At 50.7% G+C, this 27,152-nt stretch overlaps 6 protein-coding genes across 6 annotated transcripts; 4 read left to right on the forward strand and 2 right to left on the reverse strand.

Annotated features, from left to right (window-relative positions):
- Window positions 1-75: 75 nt before the first annotated feature.
- Window positions 76-8,381, reverse strand: STEHIDRAFT_155104 (PLP-dependent transferase; the record flags this gene model as incomplete). The annotated part of the gene is made up of 15 exons (XM_007302435.1): window positions 76-537; window positions 600-658; window positions 3,630-4,471; window positions 4,543-4,832; window positions 4,902-5,531; window positions 5,697-5,805; window positions 5,929-6,076; window positions 6,166-6,548; window positions 6,630-6,852; window positions 6,968-7,357; window positions 7,410-7,447; window positions 7,526-7,761; window positions 7,841-7,850; window positions 7,927-8,072; window positions 8,160-8,381. The coding sequence occupies 15 exons, from the start codon at window positions 8,379-8,381 to the stop codon at window positions 76-78; spliced, it is 4,188 nt and encodes a 1,395-aa protein (XP_007302497.1).
- Window positions 8,382-14,237: 5,856 nt separating this feature from the next.
- Window positions 14,238-15,510, forward strand: STEHIDRAFT_155105 (uncharacterized protein; the record flags this gene model as incomplete). Its single annotated transcript, XM_007302436.1, has 7 exons — window positions 14,238-14,294; window positions 14,372-14,562; window positions 14,632-14,679; window positions 14,736-14,796; window positions 14,867-14,909; window positions 14,967-15,301; window positions 15,394-15,510. 7 exons carry the CDS (start codon window positions 14,238-14,240, stop codon window positions 15,508-15,510), a joined length of 852 nt encoding a protein of 283 aa, XP_007302498.1.
- Window positions 15,511-16,053: 543 nt separating this feature from the next.
- Window positions 16,054-18,364, reverse strand: STEHIDRAFT_167209 (MFS general substrate transporter; the record flags this gene model as incomplete). The annotated part of the gene is made up of 6 exons (XM_007302437.1): window positions 16,054-16,445; window positions 16,522-16,801; window positions 16,911-17,438; window positions 17,504-17,660; window positions 17,729-18,120; window positions 18,179-18,364. The coding sequence occupies 6 exons, from the start codon at window positions 18,362-18,364 to the stop codon at window positions 16,174-16,176; spliced, it is 1,815 nt and encodes a 604-aa protein (XP_007302499.1). The 3' UTR covers window positions 16,054-16,173.
- Window positions 18,365-18,459: 95 nt separating this feature from the next.
- On the forward strand, window positions 18,460-19,081 carry STEHIDRAFT_145988 (uncharacterized protein). The gene has a single exon (XM_007302438.1). It carries the CDS (start codon window positions 18,596-18,598, stop codon window positions 18,752-18,754), a length of 159 nt encoding a protein of 52 aa, XP_007302500.1. The 5' UTR covers window positions 18,460-18,595; the 3' UTR covers window positions 18,755-19,081.
- Window positions 19,082-19,510: 429 nt separating this feature from the next.
- On the forward strand, window positions 19,511-21,983 carry STEHIDRAFT_145989 (PLP-dependent transferase; the record flags this gene model as incomplete). The annotated part of the gene is made up of 4 exons (XM_007302439.1): window positions 19,511-19,696; window positions 19,800-20,542; window positions 20,610-20,978; window positions 21,087-21,983. The coding sequence occupies 4 exons, from the start codon at window positions 19,514-19,516 to the stop codon at window positions 21,940-21,942; spliced, it is 2,151 nt and encodes a 716-aa protein (XP_007302501.1). The 3' UTR covers window positions 21,943-21,983.
- Window positions 21,984-24,581: 2,598 nt separating this feature from the next.
- Window positions 24,582-27,016, forward strand: STEHIDRAFT_145990 (uncharacterized protein; the record flags this gene model as incomplete). The annotated part of the gene is made up of 4 exons (XM_007302440.1): window positions 24,582-24,988; window positions 25,087-25,804; window positions 25,891-26,258; window positions 26,368-27,016. Coding segments are annotated over exons 3-4 (729 nt in total), but the record flags the coding sequence as incomplete, so codon positions are not given.
- Window positions 27,017-27,152: the final 136 nt, after the last annotated feature.

Raw genomic sequence — 27,152 nt, forward strand, 5'->3', positions numbered from 1 at the left:
ACATACGATATAAGTCTCGACCGAAAGGCCACTAACATAAATAACGGGCAATAATACTGCCGACCCAAAACCATATCAAATATGCCTCTTGAACGCATCCTCTCCTTGTATCTCTTCGCGCCTTAGGTTATCCATGGAGTGGTGATCTGTCATGTCCCTAAAACCAGTACCTTGTTGTTCCCCAATATCCTGCATTTCATTTCGGTCGACAATTGCTCCCACACTCAACTCACAGTCTGTGTCTGTGTGGTCACGATAAAACTTGGGCTGGGCACTGGAAATACTCTGCGGAATCCCCAAACCCTCGGCGCGGTCGGTCATATCTCGGTATTTGGGATCTATATTCCCTGGCGAGGCCATTCCGTGGACAATGGGTCGTTGTATCGTTTCAAGCTCCACAGTGACAACAATGGGCTTTCGGTGGTCTGTGCTTGAGAGCGTCCCATGTTGTGCAGTCGAATCGATCTTCTCGCAAACACTGCTCCTGGCCGTGGTATAAACCTGAGAGACGAGTGATTTGACGCCGCGGACGAGAGCCTACGGCGAGGCATAATATATGAACCTCCCAACATGTGGTACAAGGGAGACGAGTAGCCTACCGGATCTGAAGCAGCGAGGAGAGCGTAGACCACAGGACGTGCACCATAAAGGAAATCGCCTATATACGCGGAGGTATTTCAAGACTGTCACTGCCAATCATAGAGGTCGATCATGCTCACTTAAGAGAAGGATATTGTAGTCCTAGGTAAGATGTGCGTCTCAACACAGACCATTCATGAGGAAGAACGTTTTAAGGCTCACCGTTTGAGACACAATACCACTTGTTACAGTGGAGTGTACGGCTGTAAAGATACTCAAGAGATTGATCACACATGACACGAGCGGGTAATATGCTGGGCATATACAAATTACAAACGGAGAAGAATAGGATGGTTGAGACAGCTCACCTACGCGCACGATAATGCTTTTGTAGTTGGTGGCATATATACGTTGTGGCAACACGGAGCGGTCATGCGCCACATTATTGTGAGATTGTCCTTGTAAGCTTCCAGCACTAGCGGTGTGGAAGCCGCGAGCGAAGCGATGTTTTTGCTGTAACTGAATGAACCATGAAGACGCCGCTGGATTAGGAACATAGCGGGATCTCTTACGAGTTGAGCGGGGTACCAGCTACGTACCTGATGTTTCCACATGAATATCATGACTGTTGTAGACGCACATGTCTCAACGAGAACCGTTACCACCATCCAAACTAACTGCGTTCCGATCTTGTTATGGCGTATAAGGAGACGCAAAGCTCGATGATTATCCAATAAATTCATACCTGCCACCCCAATCGCTGTACCCTGTTATCGTTCGTATACCAGCAGTCCTTCTCCGACCGGTCCCACCTATGCATCGACGATAAATATATACTAAAACAAACAAACAAAACCGCCCACCCATATTGCCCAGCTGCGTATGCAGGAATTGTTATAAGTGCGCTCATGACGACGGATCCTATCAGGTAGAACTTCTCATTCTTTCGACCGTTGTAGCCATGGACGACGACAAGCCTTATTGGGATCAGATAATGCCAATACGATGACGCAGAATATAAGCTTACTGGAGATTGAGAGCGACACAGAAAAGCATGAAGTTCGAAAATTCGAGGGTGATCTTTCGACGAGCGTACGTATCTAAGCTGCGACAACATAAGTAGATAAATTATGGCAGTACATACCTCGAGGACGAATATCGACAGTCCGCAGCCCCAACTTGGACCTGTTAACTCTCCTCCAATGACGCTTGCGGTCCCAAACAATGTGCTGCATGGAAGGTAAATGTGCGTCAACGAACAAAAACCTGAAACCACATCGAAATGACATAACATACTTTGCAACCAGTGCGTACATTGCCATGCGAAAACTCACTCGGTCAAGATATTTTCGGGACTGTGGGTGTAGCGAAACAATCCCGGCCGTAATAAGTACCAGAAAACACAGCCCTGCGCCAACAGCGGAAAATACAGCCCAGAGCTGATTACTGTTCGAACGATTTTTATTAGTTCGTAAGCATTAGTTGAAGTGTGGCGAGAATATATACTCACGATGTTATCTCCATGTCGGATGTAAATTGGAACGCCATGATGATAGAATGGATCTATCGTGTGTCGGTAAAAGGGGGATGGAGGAGGGGGGGGGCACGGTTGACGCTACAGAGAGCGATAGGCATGAATGGAACTTATAGAGTTCAGCGCCCCATGAGAATCAGACCGAGAATAGGAATACGAGAAGTGTTACAGACTCCCAGCGCGCTTTACTGCGAAAAATAGTTGCCACACTTCCATACATAGCGGCTCGATGCCATCCATGATGCATTCCAGACGTGTTTAGCCCAGACGGTTCCAATAGTACATCAAATCAGCTGCAGAGCGTGATGCATTTTGCAAGATTTTACGAGGTCTTCAGAAGAGCAGCCTGAGCCTCAAGAATCAGAAGATCCCTGTAATATAAGCGTCATAGACACAAGTTATGAGAAACAAGCAGAAAGGTAGGAGCCTACGGATGCGACCCATGGTGGCCAAACCGCCGAAGCTGTAAAAAACATAACTTGAAGGTTCTGCCTTCGATGCACTTCAAGCGCAAAAATATTCTTGATTGAGTACAGCCTGTGGTTCTATACCATCTTTACTTTCCATGGGGGTACGGGACTCGATAAGTACCGACCACGAGATAGCATCAAATGACCCACGCTGTTCTGTGATTCAGGCGGCACCGAGTCAGTGCCTAGGCTGCACAGTGGTAGGAGCGTATCACTCTTGTCAGTACTGATATTTATCAAAGATGATTGTCCCCTAATACTGACGAGTTAGCAACGCCATATCCACTTCCACAAGACACGACTGCAAGGGTATGGGAGCGTATAAATTTACAGTCAATTCAATATGTGCGATCCCAAAGCGTCGCTAATAGGCAGCGCAGGCGATCATGATTGGGTTAGGAAGGCACCGAGACAATAGGCAAGAATTGTACTTGCTACCGCGTACACGTGCGATGGTCTGCTCTCCCATTGGCGAGATTCAGATTGAACTCAGATGATGTTCGCCCGGTCCATGATCATCAGCATAATACGGCCGTGCTTGATGAAAAAAGAGGATGCACTGGGTGATGGGGTATCGCCGTATCTGGTTGCAGTAGAACCTTTACAGTTTCGGCGAGCACAGAACTTCATCCCGTAGTATGGCATGGCATCAGCTGATGCATATTTGTTCCACCGGTCGGAATAAACACATATCATGTCGAATGGAGCGCGTACCTTTAGTCCGAATAGCTTTTGTCATGCAAGCTTTAGGAGGTCCGTATGAACATTTTCCGGACAAGGCTTATTATAAGTACTGTGTGTCGAGCCTCTGGGAGCTTGATTTTATGTGGTTTAATCGCGTATGGACACTCTGCAACCAGCTTCGGTCGAGAAGTGCTGATATCCCTAGTCAAGAAACTGTCGATAACTGTCAGACCTTTCAGCAGTTGATTCAACCAAGAAATGCTACGCTCTATCAAAATGCACTCCGATTCTGCTCTTGATCGTACCTCTCTGGTATAACAAGGATTCCAAGCCCGTTGGTACCTGCACCTTCGCTCACTGACAGGTGCACGTCCCCCGCCTCTCCCTTCCATTCCCATCTGACACCATCTTCTGTGAGTTTCCCTCCTCCTTTCCGCCGATAACCACATCAAAACCCTCAACACAGGTAGTGGAGAACCTTCCTTCTGTCTCCAGAGAACGCTTCCCTTCGAGGAACACGTCTGCTTCATCCACCTCCTGCCTACCCTGGGGTTCGAATACCTCTCGATTCAACCTCTCCGTGTCCACATAAACGCTCCCGTCTAACCTTACCCATCCTTCTGCGATCCAATTATCCTCCTTCGCCCATTCGCTCTCTATCTCCAACTCATTCCAGTCTTCCTCGAGATATACGACAACATTGAAGATCGCACCACCTTTAAACCATGATCCCGGCCAATTAGCCCCTGGAGATCCACGACCAAGACCGCCCACGCCCGAATTTTCTCTTCCGACATCGTTGTCGTCCGGGTCTGGTCCCGTAGAGAAAGGTTGCATCGTCGCCTCCCTTCTATCCCGCAGACACAGGATTACCCCTTCGCGGAGCTTCTCGTCGTTGAGAGAAGAGAGAATAGAAGGAGAGAGCGTCACGGAGGAGGCAGAGAGTTGGGCGTTAGGCGCGCGGGTGAGGATGTGTGTGATGTGAAGGTTCTCAGGCATTAATTGTGTCGGAGGCAACGTGCATGTCGTATGGGATGAATTCGATGTGAAGGACGAAGGTAAAGATGGGGTAGTGGTGGAGGATCCGTAGAGATAGAACGGGGTATGAGTAGCCGGGTAATGAACGGCCTGATGACGGGCAGCGAGTGAGTGCGACCTGACGACGCGGACGTTGGTGAACTGGACGTTCGTCATCAAAAGGTTCCTGGGGTGTAAATAGGTTACGAATCTCTATCAGCATCCCATCATCGTTCAGCACGCGAAGCATGAATGTACCTCCCATATATCGTACCCACGGACTGAGCTTCACGCCCACTCGTCAAATCCTCCAGCTTACACATCTCCATATCAAGCACGTATACGTCGTCGGGCCACCTCTCACGCGCAGCCACGTACCTCTCCCAATCCTCCTCCACCCGCATTTCGACGCGAAGGATGATTTGTTGTTTACAATTGACTTCATGGAAGAAGGGACGATAGTCGAGATAGAGGTTTTTGCGGTCTGCCGAACCTTGGAGAACGAATGAGTGAGTCATTGGGCGGGGAATGTTGCGATACACGACGTGCTACAATCGGCCGCTCAGTCAGCATATAAGGACCCATACAGTACGTTGAGGGAAGTATGAAAAACGAACTTTCATCTCCTCCCTCAACACCCTCTCAAACACCGTGGCCACCTCCTTCACAAAGTTCCCCGCAGCCGTCAACGGACTCATCACCACATTCCTCAATACCACATGCCCCTTTCTCCGAGATACCTCATCTTCGACCTCCAGTCCTAACCTCCTCTTATATTCGACGCCACACTCGCCGTACTCCTCGTCCTCGAACACCGTCATACTCAAGAACAACTCCACGTCACCGGGGCTCTTGTCTCTCATCGTGACTGAACACCTCTCATATATCCTTCGATTTAAAAAGTTCGCCTCGTCGATGTCGGTGTTCAACACCCATCTGATCTTTCCGTCGTCAGTCGTATGGGGAACACGAAAGTTGCAGGCAAAGACATTAATGTTAAGATCGGAGCCCAGGGAGGAGAGGTGTTGTATGAGCGTTTGGCCGGAGTAGAGGTTTGTGTCGTTGACGAGGGAGGTGTTGGATTTGGGGAGGATGTAGGTGCGAATGAAGGATTTGTACGCTTGGGTCGAGGGTGAGTCGTGGTCGAACGTTCCCTCCGACGATGCAGAGTCGCATGGGAGTGCGTTGAACGGGACTATGACGAAGGGAGTGAATGCGTCTGAGAGAGAGGCCCAATGGGCGGATATCTATATGAAATTCATGGCCAAGCGTCAGTTGAGGTACGTCCGGAAGAATAATGAAAAACAACGGGACGTCTAAAGACCAAATCCGACCAGACGAACGGCAGTATCACCGAAGACGGGCACGAGAACACCGACAGATACATAAAAGCAATGCAGAATAATACTCACCCGTCTACAGGTAAACGAAACCTCTCCCAACAAATTCCCATGCCCATCCTTATGCGGCTCAATGACTCGATGTTGGAGATACGTCGCCACCGCCGGTCCACCAGGTTTACTACAATATATTGATACGCAAAATGAGCATCCAGCGTCAGCGGAGAGCACATCGTAAATCGTGAAATAGCATATAATCGCGCGCAATGGGAGCCAATGGTGACGAAGAAAGAAGATAACGTACCTTCCCTCTACTCCATACATCCCCAAACTCTCGCCTTTCTTGCCCTTCGCGAGATAGGGCGCTGTCCACGTAACGAGGTACTTCATTCTTTCGTCTCTGTACAGCAGGCTGCCCGCGGGGAAGGGAACGTAGCCGGATTTATGGGGATCTATAGGTCGAAGGGTAATAGTATCAGGACTGGGGGGAAAGCCAGAGAAAGGAAGGAGATGGACGGATGAATAAGGTCAGGAAACGTACCCAAAGTAATACTATCGCACCCCTTCAACGCATGCAACTGTCTCACCGTCCACTCCCGCATCGTAATCGTCGGCACAAAATCTCGGTCCTTCCCCTCCCTTTTCATCTTGCCGCCATCCTCCCTGTCCACAATTTCCATCCCATTCCTGCTATTCCTCTCGTAAGCCGATCCGTCGTCCCCGACTGAAGGAGGAGTACCATTTCGCAATGTCAGCGAGGAAGAGGACGAGTTGTTGGTGCTGATCGCCGAAGTAGTGCGGGATGCTGATTCGTCGTCATCTTCCTCTTCGTCGGGGAAGATAGGTGGTGAATGCATCTCCTCCTTCGTGCGGATCATAGTCGCAAAATACCCACCCCATGCCGCGTCCGCATGAACAAGGAAGCTACAACACACCAGTGAAAACGGAACGAATTAACACCCTCCTTCGCTACGATATCATCTACGGAATGAAACGTGAACGCACCTCATACCCCTCGCTGCAAACTCCCTCCTCACCTCCAACACCTCCAACACGGGATCTACAGCCCCTTCCTCCGTACTTCCCACCACAACAACAACTGCATATACGGCTTGCTGTCTTTGCAGACGTTCTTCTAGCGCGGCGCGGAGGTGGGGGATGGAGAGACGTGCAGTGAGTGGTTCGATTGGGACATTAATCATGCGAGAGGACCCGATGCCAGCGAGAGCTGATGAGGTTTAATGAAGCGTTAGCAAATAGACGACATAACTATATGAGAGAGAGGATATAAAATAATGGAATGGGGTGGAATGTGGAGATGGCGACGGGAGAAAAAGACGTACAGGCTCCCTTCGGCCAACTATAATGCCTTGTCGACGCGATCAAATAATCTGGCTCCACATACCCCCCATCGTCCCCTCTCTCGCAATATCTTCTCACCAACCCCTCCTTCCCACGCGTCTGTATCAAATAAGGCCCTAAGTTCTCTTCCAACCACTTCGGAGAAATGCCGTATTGGCGGACGAGCCGGCTAGGGATGGAGAGGGTGGTGTACGATGGGAGATTCAGTAGCTGCCAGGGGGTGAGGGAGATGAATAGTTGGCTTGTGTGATTCGCGGAAATCGGAGGAGAGGTGGGAAGGGTGACACGGAATCTCGGGGCGATGAAGGCGAGGGGTCCGGTGGGCGACATCGCCTCATGTAGCGCGAGAGGGTAGAATTTCAGATTACGAGCTGGAAGAAAGCAACGCGTTGTGAGCATGTTAAGGTGGAATGGAAACATTACAAGCAAATAGTACAACGTAGATGTATGACTCACCAACCCTGCACAACGTCAAAGAAGCAGAACAATAATATCAGCATCCATCTCATCCTTCACGTCGCAAAGGAGGGAAAACATACCAGATCGACTCCAAATTCGCGATTGTTCCGCCACAAACCATATGTCCCCACCCAACTACGGCGTCCTCTCCTTCCTCGTCGCCGTTGAGCCTTTCTTTATCCACGTTATATCCAACCATACGACAAAATTGCCTCCCGACTTCCATCTCGACGAGAGTGGTGAAAGGAGAAGATTCAAAAGTGACGTTATTAGGGTTGAAAATGGTGGCAGATAGCGACCCAAGGATCGAAGGGATCTGAACGAATATCAAACGAGAAGTGAGCGTGTGGCCGTGGAAGCGAGAAACGTAGGGAAAATGAGCGAGTAAAACATACCGAGGGCTCCCTGCGACAGAAACCGAAGAATGTCGTGAGCGTCAGTGCAAGAAGATGAAAGATCGTGAAAGGAAGCGCAAACGCACCATTGGATGTGGCCGTTGTACCTCGGGGAGTAGAACGGGACACAGTACTTGTTGAGAAGTCTGGAAACGTATGCAAACTCTTTCTCGAGTTTCTCCTGGCTCCTTTTGAAATGTTTCGTCTCTTGCAGACTCGGAGATATGAATTCCTACAAGTCCGCATCAAAGAATGTCGTCAGTCACACCGAGCGTACAGATGCAAAGCAAACCGCGAGAAAGGCGTAAAGCACACTCACACCGTCCTCGGGATGATACTTCTTCCTCGTCGCCACCTGATCGTGCACAAGCTTGCTGAGCAGCCTGACGAGTTGGTCGGCGTTCTCGCCCTGCGGACCGAGGAAATAAGGAGAGAGTGCTTCGTGCGTGGAATTTGACGCGTCCGACAAGTCGGCAGGGGAGGAGGCGGAGGTGTATTCGGGCCGAGCATAAAACGAGTGGAAGACATCGAAGGGAGACATGGTTGAGAGTGTTTTAGTCGCGAGGGTGTTTAGGGAAAGAGGGACAGGTAAATTGAACGCGTATCTCGTCGATATTATAACGAAGATCGGTCAAAAATGACGAGGTTAAAACGCTTCATGCGTCACGCAGCATTCCTATTTTGTTCGCGTCCTAACCGATCTCGAGCACCTTCGACTGTTCGGGAACGGGCTTAACATCCAACATCGGACACTACAGAGACGCCTCTCCGGAGACTCTGAAAGTGCTTTGCACGGCAGACAGACAGCGAGCTCGTCGAAGGCGATCGCTGCTCAATGGAGCAAATAGGAGACATCTCATTGGCTGCCGTTATGAGTGGCATGAATTGCGGGGACCGCATCGCAACAAGGAAAAGCCTAAACAGACTTTCTGGCAAAGATTCGCAACATTTTGCGACGCTGAACGTCTGAGACCAGAAATGCAGAGGAATGGAAGTAATTGCGATGTCTAAAGTTTCATCTCTGCTCAGACCCTGCAAACTTGTTTGCTACCGCGGTTGGGACAAAATCAGTTTGAAAGCAGTATAGCAGAAATGACGTGCCATAAAGGAGCGTTTGGGATGAGAAGCCCCTTGAAAATGACAGACTTCATGCAATTGACATGCGATGCCCGTCCATCAACCGACCTCGAGGTAGCACTGCATCATATGCGCTTCTTCGCTGTCTCGGATGAGAGCTATTAGTATGAAGAGTGTCCAGATGTTGAGGCTTGGTTGATCTTCCGATCGGAGAGGTTAATAGAAGAAAGAAATTGATGCCAGTGAGCAGTAAGATCGAGGCGGTTGTGGTTTGGATGATTCGCTTCAGTGCTCGGTACAACCGTGACGGACGCGAACGAGTGGGGTTTCGGGTTTGTTTGGCCTTGTTTGCTCATGGTTAGAGTGGCGGTGGCGTCCAGGTTGAAACCTTCAGCTCAAAGGCATGTACAAGTCACAGCAGGTCACAGCATATATTGTGTGAGTTCTAGGAGCTGTTGCAGTGCATCTAATATCATCATTACGGGTATATACGTCTTGTCGGTAGAACACCATCCAAACCTGCATTTTACGCTCGGATATCCTTCATACTGCTTGTCAACAGGCTCTTCGCAACCACCCCGTCAGCAATGACTGACACATTGCATATTCTGTCGAGCTCCTCGGTTCCATGAAGGTATCTATGCGCCCAGACAGTACCCCGTGGCCTCTCTTTCCCCAAGGGTACACTGCAATTCGGAAACGATCATATGTTCTATATTGCCCTCGAACACTGAAGCCATTCGATAACCCGACGACCAAAGGCAAACAGCAGTAATTATTTCACCTTACGGCCAGTGAGGTTGAGCATGAAAGCATATACATAGAAGAGAGCATGTTGGTACGACCAGTAGTTTCAAAAGAGTCCGATGACGAGATAAAAGTAACCAGTCCGCTGTCGCAGAGAAACGTTAAATACGCAGCACGTCACTTCAAGTCCGGTGGTAAAGAGGTACTCAGGAAGAGGAGGAGGAATGGGATAGAAGTAAGGGGAAGATAAGTAGACCGAGGACAGCCCAAGTGAAATGATGAACCAGACACCACTCATCGACTGCCAAACAATGACACAGATCAGATCCTACACAGAAAAGTATTGATCACGACGAACGGTGACTGCTCACCGAATGGCTATAAAGTATTCACTCCTGCCTCGAAAGATGCCGGAGAGTAGGCTTGTACGACCGTGCTTTGATGACCGCATCCAACTTGGAGGGCTTCTTAGTCGGGGCGCATGTGCTCGGCGCGACGGAGGGACATCCGATTTCAACGGTCAAGGAAAGCAAAGCGCCGCTGACCTGTGCATTCGGAGACATAATCGAGAGCAGATCACAGAATGTCGAGGTTTCAAACATGAGATTCGATATCGAGCACTGTATGATTAATATACGGCACCCACCTCGGCGTAAATACACGGAACTTCCAAGAATTCATAGCTATCCACGTCAAGATAGAATGAAGAATGAGTTGATGGGCATGAAGTAGACGGTGTACGGAGGGAAATCTCACTGGCATCCAAGTCCCTCGGGATGTAACATGCTCATTAGGAGCGAATGGCCATGACTATTGACTTCCGGACATGTACACCTGCATGAGACCGGACTTCCCGACGCACGAGGAGCGAGAGCCTCGGCAGCGACACCGTGGTAGGCAGATGTAGCGGCAAGACCAAGAGAAAGGAGTGTGGTGTATGAGAACTTCATTGTCGTCGGGGAGAAAAGAAAGAGAGTGTGGAGTGGTTGCGTATGTACGAAAGAGTGGAGAGTGGTTAGTCCTCGCGTTGAACAGTGCCAAGGGGGGAGAGAAACTGAGACGTCTGTGCGCCTGCGCGAGTTACTTATAACCGTTCCTGTTGCACGCACAATGATATGTATTAGGGAGTAATCCTCCTATTACTGGCAGACAGCGGGAATGAAGTCTAAAATAGCGCTGGGACGTAGGAAAGATGGCGGTGGTAAGCAGTCTTGTCGTCGACAGATGGTTTTCTGATTGCTGTCCCTCTCAGCCATCCCACCTTGAGCCTAAGGGCGGATTTGTGGATCAGGGCGATGGGAAGTATTCAACAGGATATACAGTACTTCACCGTGGATCCATGGATTTTTACGGAGTACCGGGACCATCGAAACCTTGGTCGAGGGTCCTCCAGTCCTCAGGCTGACAAGGGCTGATGGTAGCCAGGTCATTCTGCAGCCAACTCATTAGGTATATGTTGAGATGTGAAGTATGGGCCCATAGAAGAGCGTCATTGAGTTCGGGGAGCGGCAGCAATATTCTAGCACACCGCGTCGAACGGATTGTTAGCCCTTATAACTTCACGGGAAGCCTGTTTAAAATCTGTCAATCTACCTTCGAGGTGCATGACAGACGAAATTGTGCATTGCCGCCTTTAGGAAACCCTAGGCCTGGCGCGAGACACCATAAATCCGCCCATGACACTGACAGAATAATTCATCGGTTGAGGGTCCGACGTGAACATTGTCTGATACCTGCGTGTCATACAGAGCGACCCAGTCGTCCCTTTATGTCGGGAGAGTAAAGTAGAGAAGAGGGCCTGTCACGACTTATATCCTTGAGCTCCTCTACCAAGATCATATGCCCTACCGAGGAGAAGTCCAGATAAATTCCGAGTGAGGCATCGAGGGAGTGACCGGTCCTGAAGAAATCAAAGGGGCGCCTGTGTACGCCGTCTGTAGAGAAAACGATAGTACTTTTGGGCGGAGTCATTTTTACTGGATAATCCAGTAATTTATTTGCGGATCACTACCGTATTACCCTGTGCGGTGTACGGGATTGACTTCACGCAGGTAGGGGAGTTAATATATCGCGGGATTTTGTGGTGTTGTTTCTGATGAAGGTCAAGAAGTCGAAACACCGTCGAGTCGCTTGATGGCCATGATCGAGAAAGGAACCGAATACGATATAGTAGTCCTCGAAAACTGTGGTACCGCCTATCTCGAATGGGTTAACTGCACCTATACTGCATCTAGGGGCATAAGTGTCCAATAGCAGTAGTATAAGTAAACAATCACGATGTTTGAAAAGAAACCAAAGTAGTAGACGAACAGAGGTTGACGTACTAAGGAAAAATGTGGGAAGGAAAAAGACAAAAAGAGGGATTAGATTAGACATACCATATCACGTCAAACCTGCATTCTTAGATACATACTGCAGTATAATATCGGCCCAAGCTCACCCGTTGACACCCCCTTCCCTCCGCAAAATATCTGTGTGCTACATCCAGGGCACTCGAACGCACTAGCACACGAATGAGAATGTACAGAGGCCATACTCCGATCATGAATGAAATGAAGAGTACTTAAGTGCTTCGGGGTTCGATGAGTGAGACGTCGACAAATTAAAGGGGTAGAGGAGGAGGAGGAGGAGGAGGACAAAGGCTACGTTCACGATCTGTATTTCAATGCTACTACAATTGCTACGAGTGACCATTATACGTACACGTAATTAAGGTGGGTGAGAAAGTGAACGGTGAAACAAAATGCACCGCAAGCACGCAGATTGCCAATCCGCTCCTCCAGGGCTAAGGTTGAAATGGAAACCTTCCATCCTTGACGCTCGTACTCGCAAAAAGTTGGAACAAGATCTGATGCGCCTGGTCCAAGTTGCACAATACCTTTTCATTGACGAGTAGGATGATCAGCGGTCAGCTTGATCGATTATGGGGAGACAGAACACTTATATCCTTGAACATGTGGTTGGTTGAGACTGGGAATGTAATTCGGTGGGCGAAGTCAGAGGGTCGGAAGAAAAATGACAAGGAGATGTATCCCACAGGATTGCCCGGGGTGATCACGTTATTCCTTTCCAGGATCAGGGTCATGCGTTCTACTTGGGAACAAATAATGCATGTGTCGGGACTTGGGAGAGCAGGATTGGTCAAAGAAACAAAAGTGCGTGAGCGGACAAGCATCGAACAAGCGATTCCGAGGAATGGAGAAGGAGAGCTATGTCAAGAAGAAAGCTACCTATCTCTCAACGCCTGGGCATCCAAAAGCGGAGAGTAATAGGAACAGTAGCGGTTCCCCCCTTGATGAAGACTTAAGTTTCTGCGCGGGTCAAATTGCGGGTACCAGAAACCAACCCGCACCCGTACCCGCATCCGAAAAGATACGTACCCGTACGGGCCCCAGGCATCTTGAAGTCTGAGAGAAGGGAGGGCATACGAGAAAAAGAAATCATGACCTAAATACGTCACTGAAAATCGCTTCGCCAGCGCCAGCCAAGTGCCAGAGCCCGTCGTAACAACCGCGGATTCGTCAGTATTTTACAGTTCAAGGTTCAACAAACCTAGAACCCCCACCCTCATCCGCACGAAACTAAGCCATATAAAAGCAGGTTGGCCCACACCCGTTCAAAACACTGGATGAAGTTGATCAGTCGCTAACGGAGAACGGTGTAATGTAAGCATCTACAGTACTTTTCAATACTTGGGTTCAGTTTTGGTTCAGTTCCATGTCCCAGCCCAAAATTCCGTCGGTTCTGAGTCCGATGAGCTTCGATTAGGAGTCGAGGTTAACCGGCCAACCCCAACCCTGAAAGAATTTTCCGAAAATAAACCCTTGTATTGAAAATCTCAGCACTTACATTGGACGCTGTATGATTATACACTTGTGAATCCAAGTATAATGATTTACGAGGGCAAGCCAAAGAAATGCCTGAGAAGACGAGAAAGCCCGGGACAGAGATGGAGAGCCGGACCGTGACGAAGGCGAATTTTGGGTATCTAATGCACAGCGAGCAAACAGCGAGGAACGAGTTGTCTTCGGGCGTGAGCGAAAGGTTTTCTCACGCGTTTGTTGCTCGAACCACGACAACGTCGCCACATTTCGTCGCCGCTCTGCTCTTCAGGTTACCTCGAGGGCCTTGATTCACCCGCCCGCCGCTCCCAGTTCATCCTTCTTCGCCACCCCCCTGCTCAGAAGTTTCTTGGCACCATACTCCAAAACATCAAAGCCAATTTGGTGCCTGTGAGGGCCCACCCGCCCTCGCAGCTCGCCTCTTGCCCCCCTCTTGCTCCCAAATTAGACTTCCGTTCAACAAACATCTTGACCTTCTCCCGCACTGAGCTTGTGAGTCATAGAAACGGTTAAGTTCCGCTTACCATGAGGCTGAATACTTGGCAGCTAGTGTCTCTCGGGAACGCTAGCACACTGTTACTGATGCTCATTTTGAATATCCCGCTATGTCTGGACAGCTGTTGTAACGGTGCCTAATCCCAAAAGATAGAAAAGCTCTTGGCACTGTTGAGTCAATACGCGCATTGTTGTGTCGTCGCTACGCATCCTTTCGCAGCCTTTTATCAATTGACATGACCCGACGCACGGTTGTCAATGGGGCCAGCTGCATCGATAGCGGTTGGGACTGGGTATGTCCAAATCCTGCTTTTCTACATATTATGCCACCTATATCAACCATCTCTAACCTATTGTATTACGGACCAAGGCCTTCAATTCCCTCAACCAAAGTCCTTGTCAAGTCGCTGCACTTATTCTCGACGTAAATGTAGGGCCCTTAGGACCAGGATGGGTATATACGGGCCCGAAATCGCCAGGGGATATCTCGAAGCAATGCAACACTGTGGTTTACTCCCTGTTGAGCGCATGCGCGGGATGTCAAGATTGTGGATGGCAAGAGTGCGTTTTTTATTACCATTTCTCCCCTTCTCTCTACAGATATTCTGAAGTAAGTAATGGATGGTATAGCTGGGCAACTTGGCGAACGAATTGTGAGAACACTCCACCTGCTGGAAAGTAAGTCTGTCACAAGTCTATCTTATTCCAGAAGAATTATCATGACACTCACTCAGCCTGGGCTATGATATTCCCCCTGGAGTGGCGATACCGCAATGGGCCTTCAACGACTTCACTGTAAGTTCGACGCCGCCTCTTATCAGTCTGAAGATGCGACGTGAGATCTGATTTGACCGCTCGATACAAGGCAAAGGGTACTTGGGATAATGCCTCAGCCATTCAGACCGGTGGTTAGTGTGTATTAGAAATTGCTGGTTCGGACACCCAAGCTGAAACATATTTGTCAGACAACCCAGAGAGCTCTGCAATCAGCACTAGTACAACACAAACAAGTACTACGTCCGACTCTACCATCAGTTCGTCTTCCTCTGCAACGCTATCGAACACATCGTCCAGCTCTGCACCAACCAACACGAGCTCTCCTTCACCTTTCAACCGCTCGTCACGCACTGGGGCCATCGCAGGAGGAGTCGTCGGAGGGCTAGTCGCCGTACTTATTGTTGCCGTACTAATCGCCTGCGTTTTGAAGAAGCGCCGAAAAGTCTGGCGCGGACCTGCGGCGGCATCAGGCGATATGGAAGGGAAACATCCTATGGTGTCTGTTGATCGTCCAAAGCATTATGTACGTCCCGTTTTATTAACTATATCGTTGCGCAGAGGTAATGCGTATTTTGCTAAAGTTTACTTCATCCCTTGTATCCCTCGTGCGGTCAGGATCCCTCCGACCCAACAACTTTCCCAGATACGAGCACTGCAAATTTGGCTGCCGTGAATTCACAAGATCTAAACTTCAGGGCCTCTCAGACATATCATGGGCTTCCGGAAGTGTGAGCAGGCCTGTACGAAGAGGGTTTCTTCCGAAAAAAGTTGATGTGGGGAGTCATGTCTTCTTCTTGCGTCTTCTGTCTTCCAACGAATCTTTAATGCTCGACGCCTGCTCAAACTCATAGTTCGAACACCTTGCGCTTTTCTTCTATATTCATAAATAGCGAGTATGCAGCCTGTAAACGATGGGCTGCATCACCATCAGCTCCAGTATATTGAGGATAGAGCGTGTACAGTGACACGAGGCTTGTGTATAAATTGGGTAGCGAGAAATATACGCAAGTCGGCGTGACTTTCGACTCTCTCAGGTAACGAGGTTTTTTTTTTCTTTTTTCTTGACTGCGTACTCCGCCACAGTCGCCGACGGGGGCATTGTTTTAGCCTACGTCTCGTAGGTGCAGTGACAGTAACGATACAATAACCAAAACCGTAACAATTACACGAACCGAACCTAGTAAACTGTAATGTAAACATTCCTAGGCTCCAATACAATAACGGAGCCAATGTCTATCCAACTACACCAAAAGCTACACGCCAAGCTTCTAGTCCAATATTACAAGCATCGGCGCACGCCACACGACGCCACGCCACCTCAACCCCTCGGAATATTCATTGCAGGCGCCAAAGTTCCCACCGCCACAGCCCCCAAACCCCATTGTCCGGCCCACCTCAACTCCTCGGAATCCGCACCGCAAGCCCCAAAGTGCCCACCGCCACAACCGCCATAACCCCAAAAACCATCGACCCCCCAAGCTCGCTCCTCAAACCTCGCTCCTCATGCTCCATGAACTTCTTCTCCAGATGCAGTGAGAACGAGAAGAGCGAGGTGACGATGACGGGCGCGATGGCGCGGGCGGTGGAATGCGCCATTTGTGCGAGGGCGTTGGTCGTGGCGAGGTGTTCGGGTGGGGAATAGGTCGTTAGGAGGAGTTGCATTGCGCCTGTATGGCGTTGAGAATCGGGATATCGTCAGTTTCCGATATCCAGAGGACGAATGAACGGGAAAAACAGACGCACCATAGCAGGTCAACCCCGCAGCATTGCACACATACTGCAACACAATCGCCGCCCACGCCCACCCACTAATCATACCCTCTTCCTCTCCTCCCATCTCCGTTCCGAGCGCGAAGCTTCCGCGTCCTACATCCCCCGCGCTCGAACGCACGAGCACGCGAATGACAATGTATAGAGGCCATACGCCGATCATGAGCGCCATGAAGAGAACGTAGGTGCTTCGGGGTCCGATGCGTGAGACGACGAAGGGGTAGAGGAGGAGGACGAATGCTACGTTCATGATCTATCTCCGCCAGCACCACCGGCACGAGTAAGCATTACATTTACACCCAACAGCGGAGCGTGCACTATAGATGTATGTAGGAAAGTAAAAACAAGGAAACGAGACGCACCTCAAACACGCCAATGACCACCCCTATCTTCCGCGGTTGAAATCCCAACCCTCCATTCTTGACGCTCGTACTCGCAAAAAGCGGAAACAAGATCTGATGCGCCTGGTCCAAGAAGCCCAATGATGTGGTATTCATCAGGAGGATGAGCAGCGGTCGGTTCGACAGGACGGTCTTAATCGACGGAGAGGGTGATGATTTTGCTTGTGCTTTTGAATGAGGCTGAGGGTGTGCTTTTGTGGGCGAAGCGGGAAGGGAATGAGAAGGGGAAGGCGAGGAAGGAGATTTGATGAATGACGACGCTCTCGATAGAGATTTAGCCCTAGAATAGGTCGGAGTGTTGGGCATGTCGTGGTGGGGAGCGAGGGTGGAGCTGTAGGTCGAGGGAGACGAAGTGTGGTCGATGAGGACTGTGCGTTCATCGGCTGAGGGAAGGGAATAGTAGGTCGTCTCTGCGCTGCTAGAGTCGCTGCAGTCTTCTTCTTCTGACAGAGGTTCGGTGTGGATGGACGAAGATGCCAGCGCGGATGTCTATAGTTGATTCGGATAAAACTATTATGCATAGCCATAGGAGTTATATGGAAAGATAGACTAACCTCCCTCAATCCGAACAAACTGCCCATGAATATGACGAACGTGATGGCGCCCATAATCACACAAGGCAGGAAATACGGATGCTTGATCCAAAAGTCGTTACCGAAGACAGAGGGCCAGTGTTTAGCAGGACGAGAGAAGTATCCTCCGATCAACGGTCTGTGCCGAATGTGTCACGAATCAGAATTGCAGATATAACAAGAGTGGACGGGGTTAATGAGACGCACCCGATCGCAGCGCCAACCGTCCAGGTCATTGGGATAGCGCCAAACGCCCTCGCCTTTCTCTTCTCCGTCTGTTTCCTATGCACTTCATCCTCCTCGTCCTCCCCATGCGTATGTGAACCGGTGCCCATGACGACCTCGCCCAACATCGTCTTCGCACTCCCACTCATATTCCCATTAAACACGCCCTGTAGAAACCTACTACCGACCATCCACACAAAAACGCCCGTTGAAGCCTTCAGGAACGGGATTACCGGAGGCGAGAGTCCAAAAGAGAGAATAGAAAGCGAAAGGCCGAGGAGACCGAGAAGGAGAGTGGGACGACGGCCGTAGGCGTCTGAGAGGCGAGCCCAGACGATGACGGAGGAGACTTCGCCGATGAAGAACATTGATTCCTGCAGAGATTTATCTGGTCAATGTAGGATTTGGAGAAGGGAAGAAGGATGAGCGTACGATTATGCCGGCGAAGTATCCCGTCTTGGCGTTATCCTCGCCGGTGATGCCGCTCTCGCGGACGAAGGCGTTGATGAAAGGGTAGATGACTGTGGCACAGAGGGGTTCGACCCACATTATGAGGACAATTAGCCAGAATTCACGCGGGAGGGAACTCGAGTTGCGGCTTTTGCTGATTATAGACATGGCGTATGATGATAACGACGAGTGAAGTTAGGGGCTACTGATAGCCCAAGTGATAAACTATGAAAAGAAAAAAACGAAAGGAATGGTGGTGAAGGCGAGCGGACAGCAGAGATTAGCCAGCGTCGTTGTGGTCGGCGGCGAAGATGATGACAGTCAAGAGGAAGATTTGGAAAAAGAAAATGACAAGAGCCGGTTTGCATGACGCTCGATCGAGCGTCGGAGGCAGAGTAGATGACGGAGACATACGAGGGGTATCGCTCTGGCATGATTACACCGGGTAGGGTGACGTTCTTCCCTTCCAAGATCATAGGTATGGATTCTACTCGGGAACAGAACATGCATGTGTCCGGACTTTGGAGAGCAGGAATGGTCAAAACTCAGGGAAGGTGAAGCGCTGGTGGTGATCAGAGAATCAGAGCCAGCGGACAAGCGATTCCGAGGAAGGAGCAAGGCGAGCTGTGCCAGGAAGCGACGAAGAAGTGACAACATGTCCTAGACGCATGTACGTCGAAAAGCGGAGAGCACTGGCAAGAGGAACTAGCAATGATGCAACTCGGGCTGACCACACTCAGGCTGGTCGCCAACGCCGAACGTTCTAATTTCAGCGTCCACATCAGATATCGTGTAATTCTCTGCTTGCAAAGCGCCGCATATAGTCTCTACGAGGACCAGTCGAACAAGGAAGTAAGAAATTGACGAAGCTGGAGCCGGACATGGACAGCTCGAGGAATGCGAATCCAGGACTCGGAGAGCCTGAACGAAGGTTATGCACCACGTGCGTATGCGAAAACCTCTCCTGCGGCAAACGCCGTAAGCTGTTCAGCTCCGACAACCAACATTCATCAGCACAAACTCACAGTGCAATCTCCGTCTTCTACAGCTTGAAAATGACCACTGAACCTTTGAAATATCACCTTATGGATATCCATCCTCGTACCCGCACGATGTCGCCGCAACGGGCCCGGTAACATTCCCCGCCTGGCAACGACAGATCCTCGGCACCTCTCCGCGTTGATGCTCTATTCGCCTCCAAAAAAGCTCTGACAATGCCCATTTTCGTGACCGACGACTTTCGTCGAGATCTTCGCTACCCATGTCTGTAACCAACAAAAGCCTTGGGTTTCTTCCCAAATCCCCTTCGTTCGCCAAATGCCATCCTGGTCTCGTCTACCCACTTCCCTCGGGTCCCTCATCCCTCCGGAGCCACACTCAACATGCGTCTCCCTCCCTGCCTGGTCAGACGTACACGGCATCGCGCTCGAAGACCCGAAGGTTCTCGGACAGCTAAAGATGACATACCCGAGGATGTGGATTCATGAGAGCATCGTCAAGGTTCGTCCCTTTTACTCTCTGTCTGCCCGGTGTTCCTTCCATAGATATGTGAAACAGGGATATTAGAGACGTATACTCATGCGTAATTCTTTTAACTCTACAGCTCGCATCCATCTTTGAACAAAAATACGCCACCTCTCCCTCCGAACGCGCCCTCCTCCTCCCGTCCTCCCACCTCGCCTCCCTCTCCCAAAAATGGCTCATCGCAAACGCCTTTTCCTCTAATAATACGTCAAAATCTACCACCGCCACCGCCACCGCGTCTCCAGCTGCTCGCCTCCTCTCATCCGAACAAAACCAGCTCCTTCCAGCCTCCAGCTACCCCGAGGTTCAAGTCTACGTGGTGATGGTACAGGAGCAATATTGGACACTCGCCATGAGTCTCTGGACGCATTGTGGGTTTGGGGTGAGCAGTCGGTTGGTGGAGCGGTATTTGACGTTGTTGGAGGCAGAGGAAGAGGAACAGAAGCATGAGCAGGAGGGATTCCGGTTGTTGGAGAAGGGAAATGTGAAAGCGAAGAGGAACGGAAATGCGCGCGCTACGAACGGGAATGGACATCTATCGAACGGTCATGCCTTCACCAACGGCGATGCAGCTAACATCAACCAATCCATTGACCCAACGCACCCCTTCTTCAACACCTCCGCCACCTCCGGCGCCCTCATCTCAGCCGGCACGGAAGCTAAAACCGTCATTCGTAGCCGTATCGCCTCGTTCGCGTCCTCCGAGTCGAATCCTATCGATCCCGAAGACGTCTTTCTGTTTCCGAATGGGATGATGGCGGTGTGGAGTGCGCATAGGTTGGTTATGGAGAGTATGGGTGAGGGCAGGAGCGTATGTTTTGGGTGGGTGCTTTTCCACCGCTCCGTATCCGCGTCTGTTTGCTTACTGACTATACGACTCTGATTGTAGGTTCACGTACTGCGATACTATCAAATTCCTTCAGGAATGGGGACCGGGCTGTATCTTCTACCCGGACGGTTCAGAGTCCGACATCGACGCACTCGAAGCACTGCTCGAGCAGCAGCACCTCAACGCCGATACTCCGGCCGCTCCTCCCATAAAAGCCCTCTTCACCGAAAGGCCCTCCAACCCCCTCCTCCGCACCGCCAACCTCCCCCGCCTGCGCGAACTCGCGGATCGGTACGGCTTCGTGGTCGTGGTGGATGATACGGTCGGAAGCTGGGTGAATGTGGATGTGATGACGCCGGGGTATGCGGATGTGGGGGTTTGTAGTTTGACGAAGTGGTTTAGTGGGCGGGCGAATGTCATGGGCGGGAGGTACGTGTGTTTCCGTTCCCACAACTGTAGCTGCTATTATCCGCCTTTTTATCCAATTATCGAGCCGCGCGTTCGAAGAGTTGTACTAACTATCGAATTTACGTTTAGTTTGATCCTCAATCCATCCTCGCCACACCACGCCCTCTTACGTTCGACCATGCTCAATACGACCAAAAATCCCTCCGATATCCCCTCTTCGGACATCTTCTTCCCCACCGAAGCCCTCGTCATGGAATACAACTCGCGCGACTACCTCCCCCGTATGCGTATCCTCAATCATCGTGCTGCGGTCTTGGTTGAGTTCTTGAGGCGCAAGATGGAGATGGAGGGGGGAAATGGGGTTAAATGCGCAGGCGTGATCAAGCGCGTTATGTATCCCGATTCACAAACGACGGAGAACTACGAGCTTTGTCGGCGTCGATATCCTCTCGTATCTCACCCCTCCAATTGCCCCCTTCCCTCCGACGCCCCATCCTCCCTTTCACACCCGAACAAAGGACAATACAAAATCGAACCAGGCTACGGTCCCCTCCTCTCACTCCTGTTCCACACACCCGCACAGGCACGCACGTTCTACGACGCTCTCAAGAGTCCGAAGGGAACGTCGTTCGGGACGCCGTTTAGTATGACTTTACCGTATGTTTTGATCGTTTATGGGGGTCAGTCTAGTGGAGATGTGGACTCGGTTCAGGGAGAAGGGGACGGCGGAGGGAAGGAAGAGAAGCAGGATTTGAGGTGGGCGGCGGAGAGGGGGATGGAGGAGGGGTTGGTTAGGGTTTGTGTGGGGTGGGAGGATGAGTGTGAGGGGGGAGTGGAGGAGGATGGGATGGAGCTGGTTCGGGAGTTCGAGAGGGCGTTGAGGGTCGTTGAGGAGATGGAGGTGGGTGGGAATGCGTGGAAGGTGAATGGCGAGGCGAAGGTGAAGGTGAGTGGGAATGGGCATGCGAGTACGAATGTTGCTTGAGGGGACGAACTGTTCTTGTCGTGAAGGCCTTAATAATACTTATATTATCTGGCATGTCCTTTTTCCGCGCGTGTTTTGGAGCCGTTACCACATGCGATTCGACGTTCTAATCGTAATATGATCTATTCATTCCATCGAGTCGTTACTGTAAGCACACGGATTAACCTCGCTGGACTCGGAGAATGCCGCTGTGCGACAGAGGAAGGGTGTTGCATTTTTCTGCCCAAAGGACCGGTCGGCGGTTGTCATTGATCACTGTATAGCGTGGGAATGTCTAATAAATCTCAATTAAGTGGTATGGCTTTGCGGCGCTCTCCAGTCTCAGGCTCCTACATCGTGCATTCATACCATGACTTTGACCGCGCAAATTCTTTTTCCCTTGCAACAGTCCTCTGTAGAACTTGAGTATTGTCGTGATCGACCACTTAAATACATTGCGACTAGATATACGGCCACCTCTGGACCATGCCACAAGCAAGGCCAGAGCACTTGTACGCTCTTGTTTGCCGGAGGCTTGTCTCTCAGTCAGTAGCACTCGATTCACCACTTCTTCTATTCGAGACTGATGATAGCAGGCCAGGAGACATGGATTCCTGTGATTAGACATCTGTACCGCCTCACGTCTGAGGCCGGCAGTCGTGTCACGATAAACTCAGCATGGGTTCTGGAGCGCCCTAACCATGGTGCAGCTGCGCTCCTAAACGAGGAGATCCTGAAGGAGCATTATTCCGTGATATGTGCGTTCCTGGCTCAACGCTTATTATCTCCAATTCCGTCGGTCCACTTGGAAAGCTCATATGGACTGTTTCTGACCGTTGCAGTTCCGAGCCGACAGTACGCCACAATGATACAAAACTTCCTACATTCCGACGTGCTTTCAGCCAGAGAGCGTTCGAATCTCATTGGCATCGGCCACTCAGGTGGTGGAGGTTCTCTGTATGTATTCATCAGTGTGTCATTACTTGCTATTGTAAATCAATGACTCACCTACTTCCTCTCGTACAGGATCCTGGCCTTCGAAGGAGAGACTGTGAATCTTCCTATTCAGCGCTTGATCCTGGTCGAAGCTCCTCTCATCGGTCCAGAGTGTTGGGGAGAACTACAGCAGCTCTACAAGGGAGTCGTACGTTCAAACGCTCGCCGACAGAAGAACTGGCCTTCGGAAGAAGAAGCTATGAAGTGGATCAGAACTCACGCCCCTTGGAAGACTTTTCATCCGGACGTTCTCCGCATCATTGCTGTACGTGCGCAGAGCATTAATATATCATTTATTCTTGGTTTCTCTCCCTTCTTCATATATGTGGCTGATTGAACTGCTCTGAGTTTGCAGGAAACGTACTTCAGGCCCGATCCAGAACACCCTGGTCGTATCACAACTAAGACTACCATCGAGCAGGAGACCGCATCCTTCGTCGATGATGGAACACATCTCAAAGCAACGCCGTACTTGCAATCTATTTTGCATATTCTTCCCACTCACTTGATAAACGGATCCAAAAAGGATCTATGGTGCGTGATGCTATACTTTTGAATAAACACCGGATACCTTTTCCATATTCGTCAACACGGCATACCACCTCTGTGCTAGTGTCTTGATCTAGGCCTGTGTGTACTGGGTGCACTCATTTTCCCCCGAACATATCTATGTACCATAGGACTCCACGAATGTATGAACAGATCGAAGATAATCTCGCGCGCGGTCGCCATGCGCTTGCTTCAATAACCACTATTGAGGGCGCAGGTCATTATGCGAGTGATTCCATCTTGCTTCGCTGCCACGTTTTACTGACGAAAACCTTGTCTGTGCCTCAGATTCCTACCCAGATGCCGGAAGAGCTAGCTAAAGAGATTGCTCATATACTTCAGGTCCACGCTGACGAGGGCCATGTAGCTAAATTATGAGGTACTGATGCACTGGTTGGGCACAGTAGTGAGAATCACTTGCTCTAGGTTCGGATGAGGAAGAGCTTCTGAACAATATATGAACTTTTCGAGTCCTTAGTCCAAAACAGCTTATCGTCGTCGCACATTTCTGAGCTACACTTGAGCCTCGTCGCCAAACTGGATGCTTCTTCAGCAAGCTCAACTATGTTGACGTGAGATACCACCTGGACCTCCGTAATTGCGAGGCTCACAACGTCCCCTGAGAGGTGTCTATGCCGGAACGTTGTCAGAACGAGTAAGTAGATAGGATGCATGTGTATTATGGACCGGCTGACCTCGCGGAGCGGCCACCTCCTCCATAGTTAAGGGGCCTATGCTGAGAAACGATGGGAACTAATATGCCTGGCACTGTGATAAACCGGACCACAGGTCGCAAACAGGTCAAGTCCACTTCCAACGTCTACATCAGATATCGTGTAATTCTCGACTCACAAAGCGCCGCACAAGTTTCTACAAGGACCACAAACAAGGAAGTAATAAATCGATGAAGCTAGAGTCTAACATAGACAGCTCGAGGAAGTAAAACTGGGAGAGCTTGAACGAACGATACGCGCCACGTGCGTATACGAAAACCTCTCCTGCGGCCAACGCCGGAAGCTGTTCAGCTCCGACGACCACCATTCATCAGCACAAGTCTTCTACAGCTTCTCGCCCACTTGAACCACTGGACCTCTGAAATATCACCTTATGGATATCCCTCCTCGTATTCGCGAGATTTAGAGTACTGATGTCGAGACATGCCGCCAATGGGCCCGGTAACCTCCGCGTTGATGCTCTACTCGCCTTCGAAAATGCTTTGACGATTCCCATTTCTGCGACTGACGACTTTCGTCCAGACATTCGCTGCGCATGTCCATAACCAATGAAAGCCTTGTGTTTCTTCCCTAATATCTTCCTTCGCCCTCCACACTTCTCTCAAATGTCAACCTAGTCTCGTCTACCCACCTCCTCATAGCTCCTCATCCCTCCCGAACCACACTCAACATGCGTCTCCCTTCCTACCTGGCCATACGTACACGGCATCGCGCTTGAGGACCCGAAAGTGCTTGGGCAGCTGAAGATGACGTACCCGAGGATGTGGATTCATGAGAGTATCGTCGAGGTTCGTATTTTCTATGTTCTGTCCTTCCAGTATCCCGTAAACGTTGAAAATGGGGATGTGTGATCCATATACTGATATGATACTCTTCAACGCCACAGCTCGCCTCCATCTTTGAACAAAAATATGCCACCTTTTCCTCCGAACGCGCCCTCCTCCTCCCGTCCTCCCACCTCGCCTCCCTCTCCAACAAATGGCTTATCACGAGCGCCTCATCTACTACCAAATCTACTACCGCGACCGTCACCGCGTTGCCAGCTGCTTGCCTCCTCTCATCCGAACAAAACCAACTACATCCAGCGTCTACCTGCCCCGAGGTCCAAGTCTACGTGGTGATGGTTCAGGAGCAATATTGGACGCTCACCGTGGGTCTCAGGACGCATTGTGGGTTTGGGGTGAGCAGTCGGTTGGCGGAGCGGTATTCGGCGTTGTTAGATGGACATGGCGAGAAGCACGGGCAGGAGGGACTCAGATCGTTGGAGAAGGAAGGTGTTGTGAAGGCGAAGATGAACGGGAACGGAAATATCCCCAACGGCCATGTCCTGACCAACGGCGACGCCCCCGCCGTTACTAACATCAACCAATCCATCGACCCGACGCACGCCTCCTTCAACTCTTCCGCCACCTCCGCCGCTCTCATCTTAGCCGGACCGAAGCCAACAGTATCATTCGCGGTCGTATCGCCTCGTTCGCGTTTTCCGAGTCGAATCCTATCAATGTAGAAGACGTCTTTCTGTTTCCGAAAGGGATGATGGCGGTGTGGAGTGCGCATAGGTTCGTTATGGAGAGTATGGGAGAGGGAAGGAGCGTCTGCTTTGGGTGGGTGATTCTCCTTCGCCCGGCTAAGAGTGAAAGGCGGAGTCTTCGTTTCTGCTGGCTTACTGGCTCGAGCCCTCTGTTTGCAGGTTCACGTACTGCGATATTATCAAGTGCCTTAACGAATGGGGACCGGGCTGTATCTTCTACCTGGACGGTTCAGAATCCGACATCGACGCACTGGAAGCACTGCTCGAGCAGCAGCACCTCAACGCCAATACTCCGGCTGCCCCTCCCGTAACAGACCTCTTCACCGAAACGCCCTCCAACCCGCTCCTCCGCACCGCCAACCTCCGTCGCCTGCGCCAACTCGCGGATAGGTTTGGGTTCGTGGTCGTGGTGGACGATACGGTCTGGAGCTGGTGAATGTGGATGTGATGGGGCCGGGGTATGCGGATGTGGGGGTTTGTAGTTCGACGAAGTGGTTTAGCGGGCGGGCGAACGTTATGGGCGGGAGGTGCGTGCCCTTTCCGTTCCACAACTGCAACTGCTATCCTCTGCGTTTCTAATCCAATTATTGAGCCGCGCGTTTGACGAGTTGTACTCATTATCGAATTTACATATAGTTTGATCCTCAATCCATCCTCGTCGAACTACTCCCTCTTGCGTTCGGCCATTCTCAACACGACGAACAGTCCCTCCGATATCCCTTCCTCGGACATCTTCTTCCCCACCGAAGCCCTCGTCATGGAATACAACTCACGCGACTATCTCCCCCGTATGCGTATCCTCAATCGTCGTGCTACGGTCTTGGTTGAGTTCTTGAGGCGCAAGATGCAGATGGAGGAGGGAAATGGAGGGAAAGGTACGGGAGGTGTGGTCAAGGAAGTCATGTATCCCGATTCACAAACGACGGAGAACTACGAGCTCTGCCGTCGTCGGTCTCCTTTACTCCCTCCGCCCGTCATCACGCCCCTTCCCTCCGACGCCCCATCCTCCCTTTCGCACTTAATCAATGATGCAGATACAGTCCAACCAGGCTACGTTCCCCTCCTCTCACTCCTGTTCCATACACCAGCTCAAGCACGCACGTTCTACGACGCCCTCAAAAGTCCAAAGGGGACCTCGTTCGGGACGCCGTTTAGTATGACTTTGCCGTATGTTTTGATCGTTTATGGGGGTCATTTGGGCGGCTATACACATTCGACGGACGGGCGTGCGGACTCGGATCAGGGCGAAGGAAACGGAGGGAAGGAGGACAAGCAGGATTTGAGGTATGGTGCAAACGGCTTAGACGCCGCCACTTCTGTACACAACGTTGAGGACGGTGCCGCGGGCCGAGATTTGAGAATTTTCACTATCCCTCTTCCAGAAACACTCCTTTTGATGTAAGGAAGAGTTCCTCTAGAGG

This window comes from Stereum hirsutum (assembly GCF_000264905.1).
Source record: "Stereum hirsutum FP-91666 SS1 unplaced genomic scaffold STEHIscaffold_5, whole genome shotgun sequence".
NCBI classification, from domain to species: Eukaryota; Fungi; Basidiomycota; class Agaricomycetes; order Russulales; family Stereaceae; genus Stereum; species Stereum hirsutum.

Excerpts from the sequence above, each read along its gene's own strand:
- STEHIDRAFT_145988 (XM_007302438.1), top strand. The coding sequence starts at position 18,596 with ATGACGGAGACATACGAGGGGTATCGCTCTGGCATGATTACACCGGGT.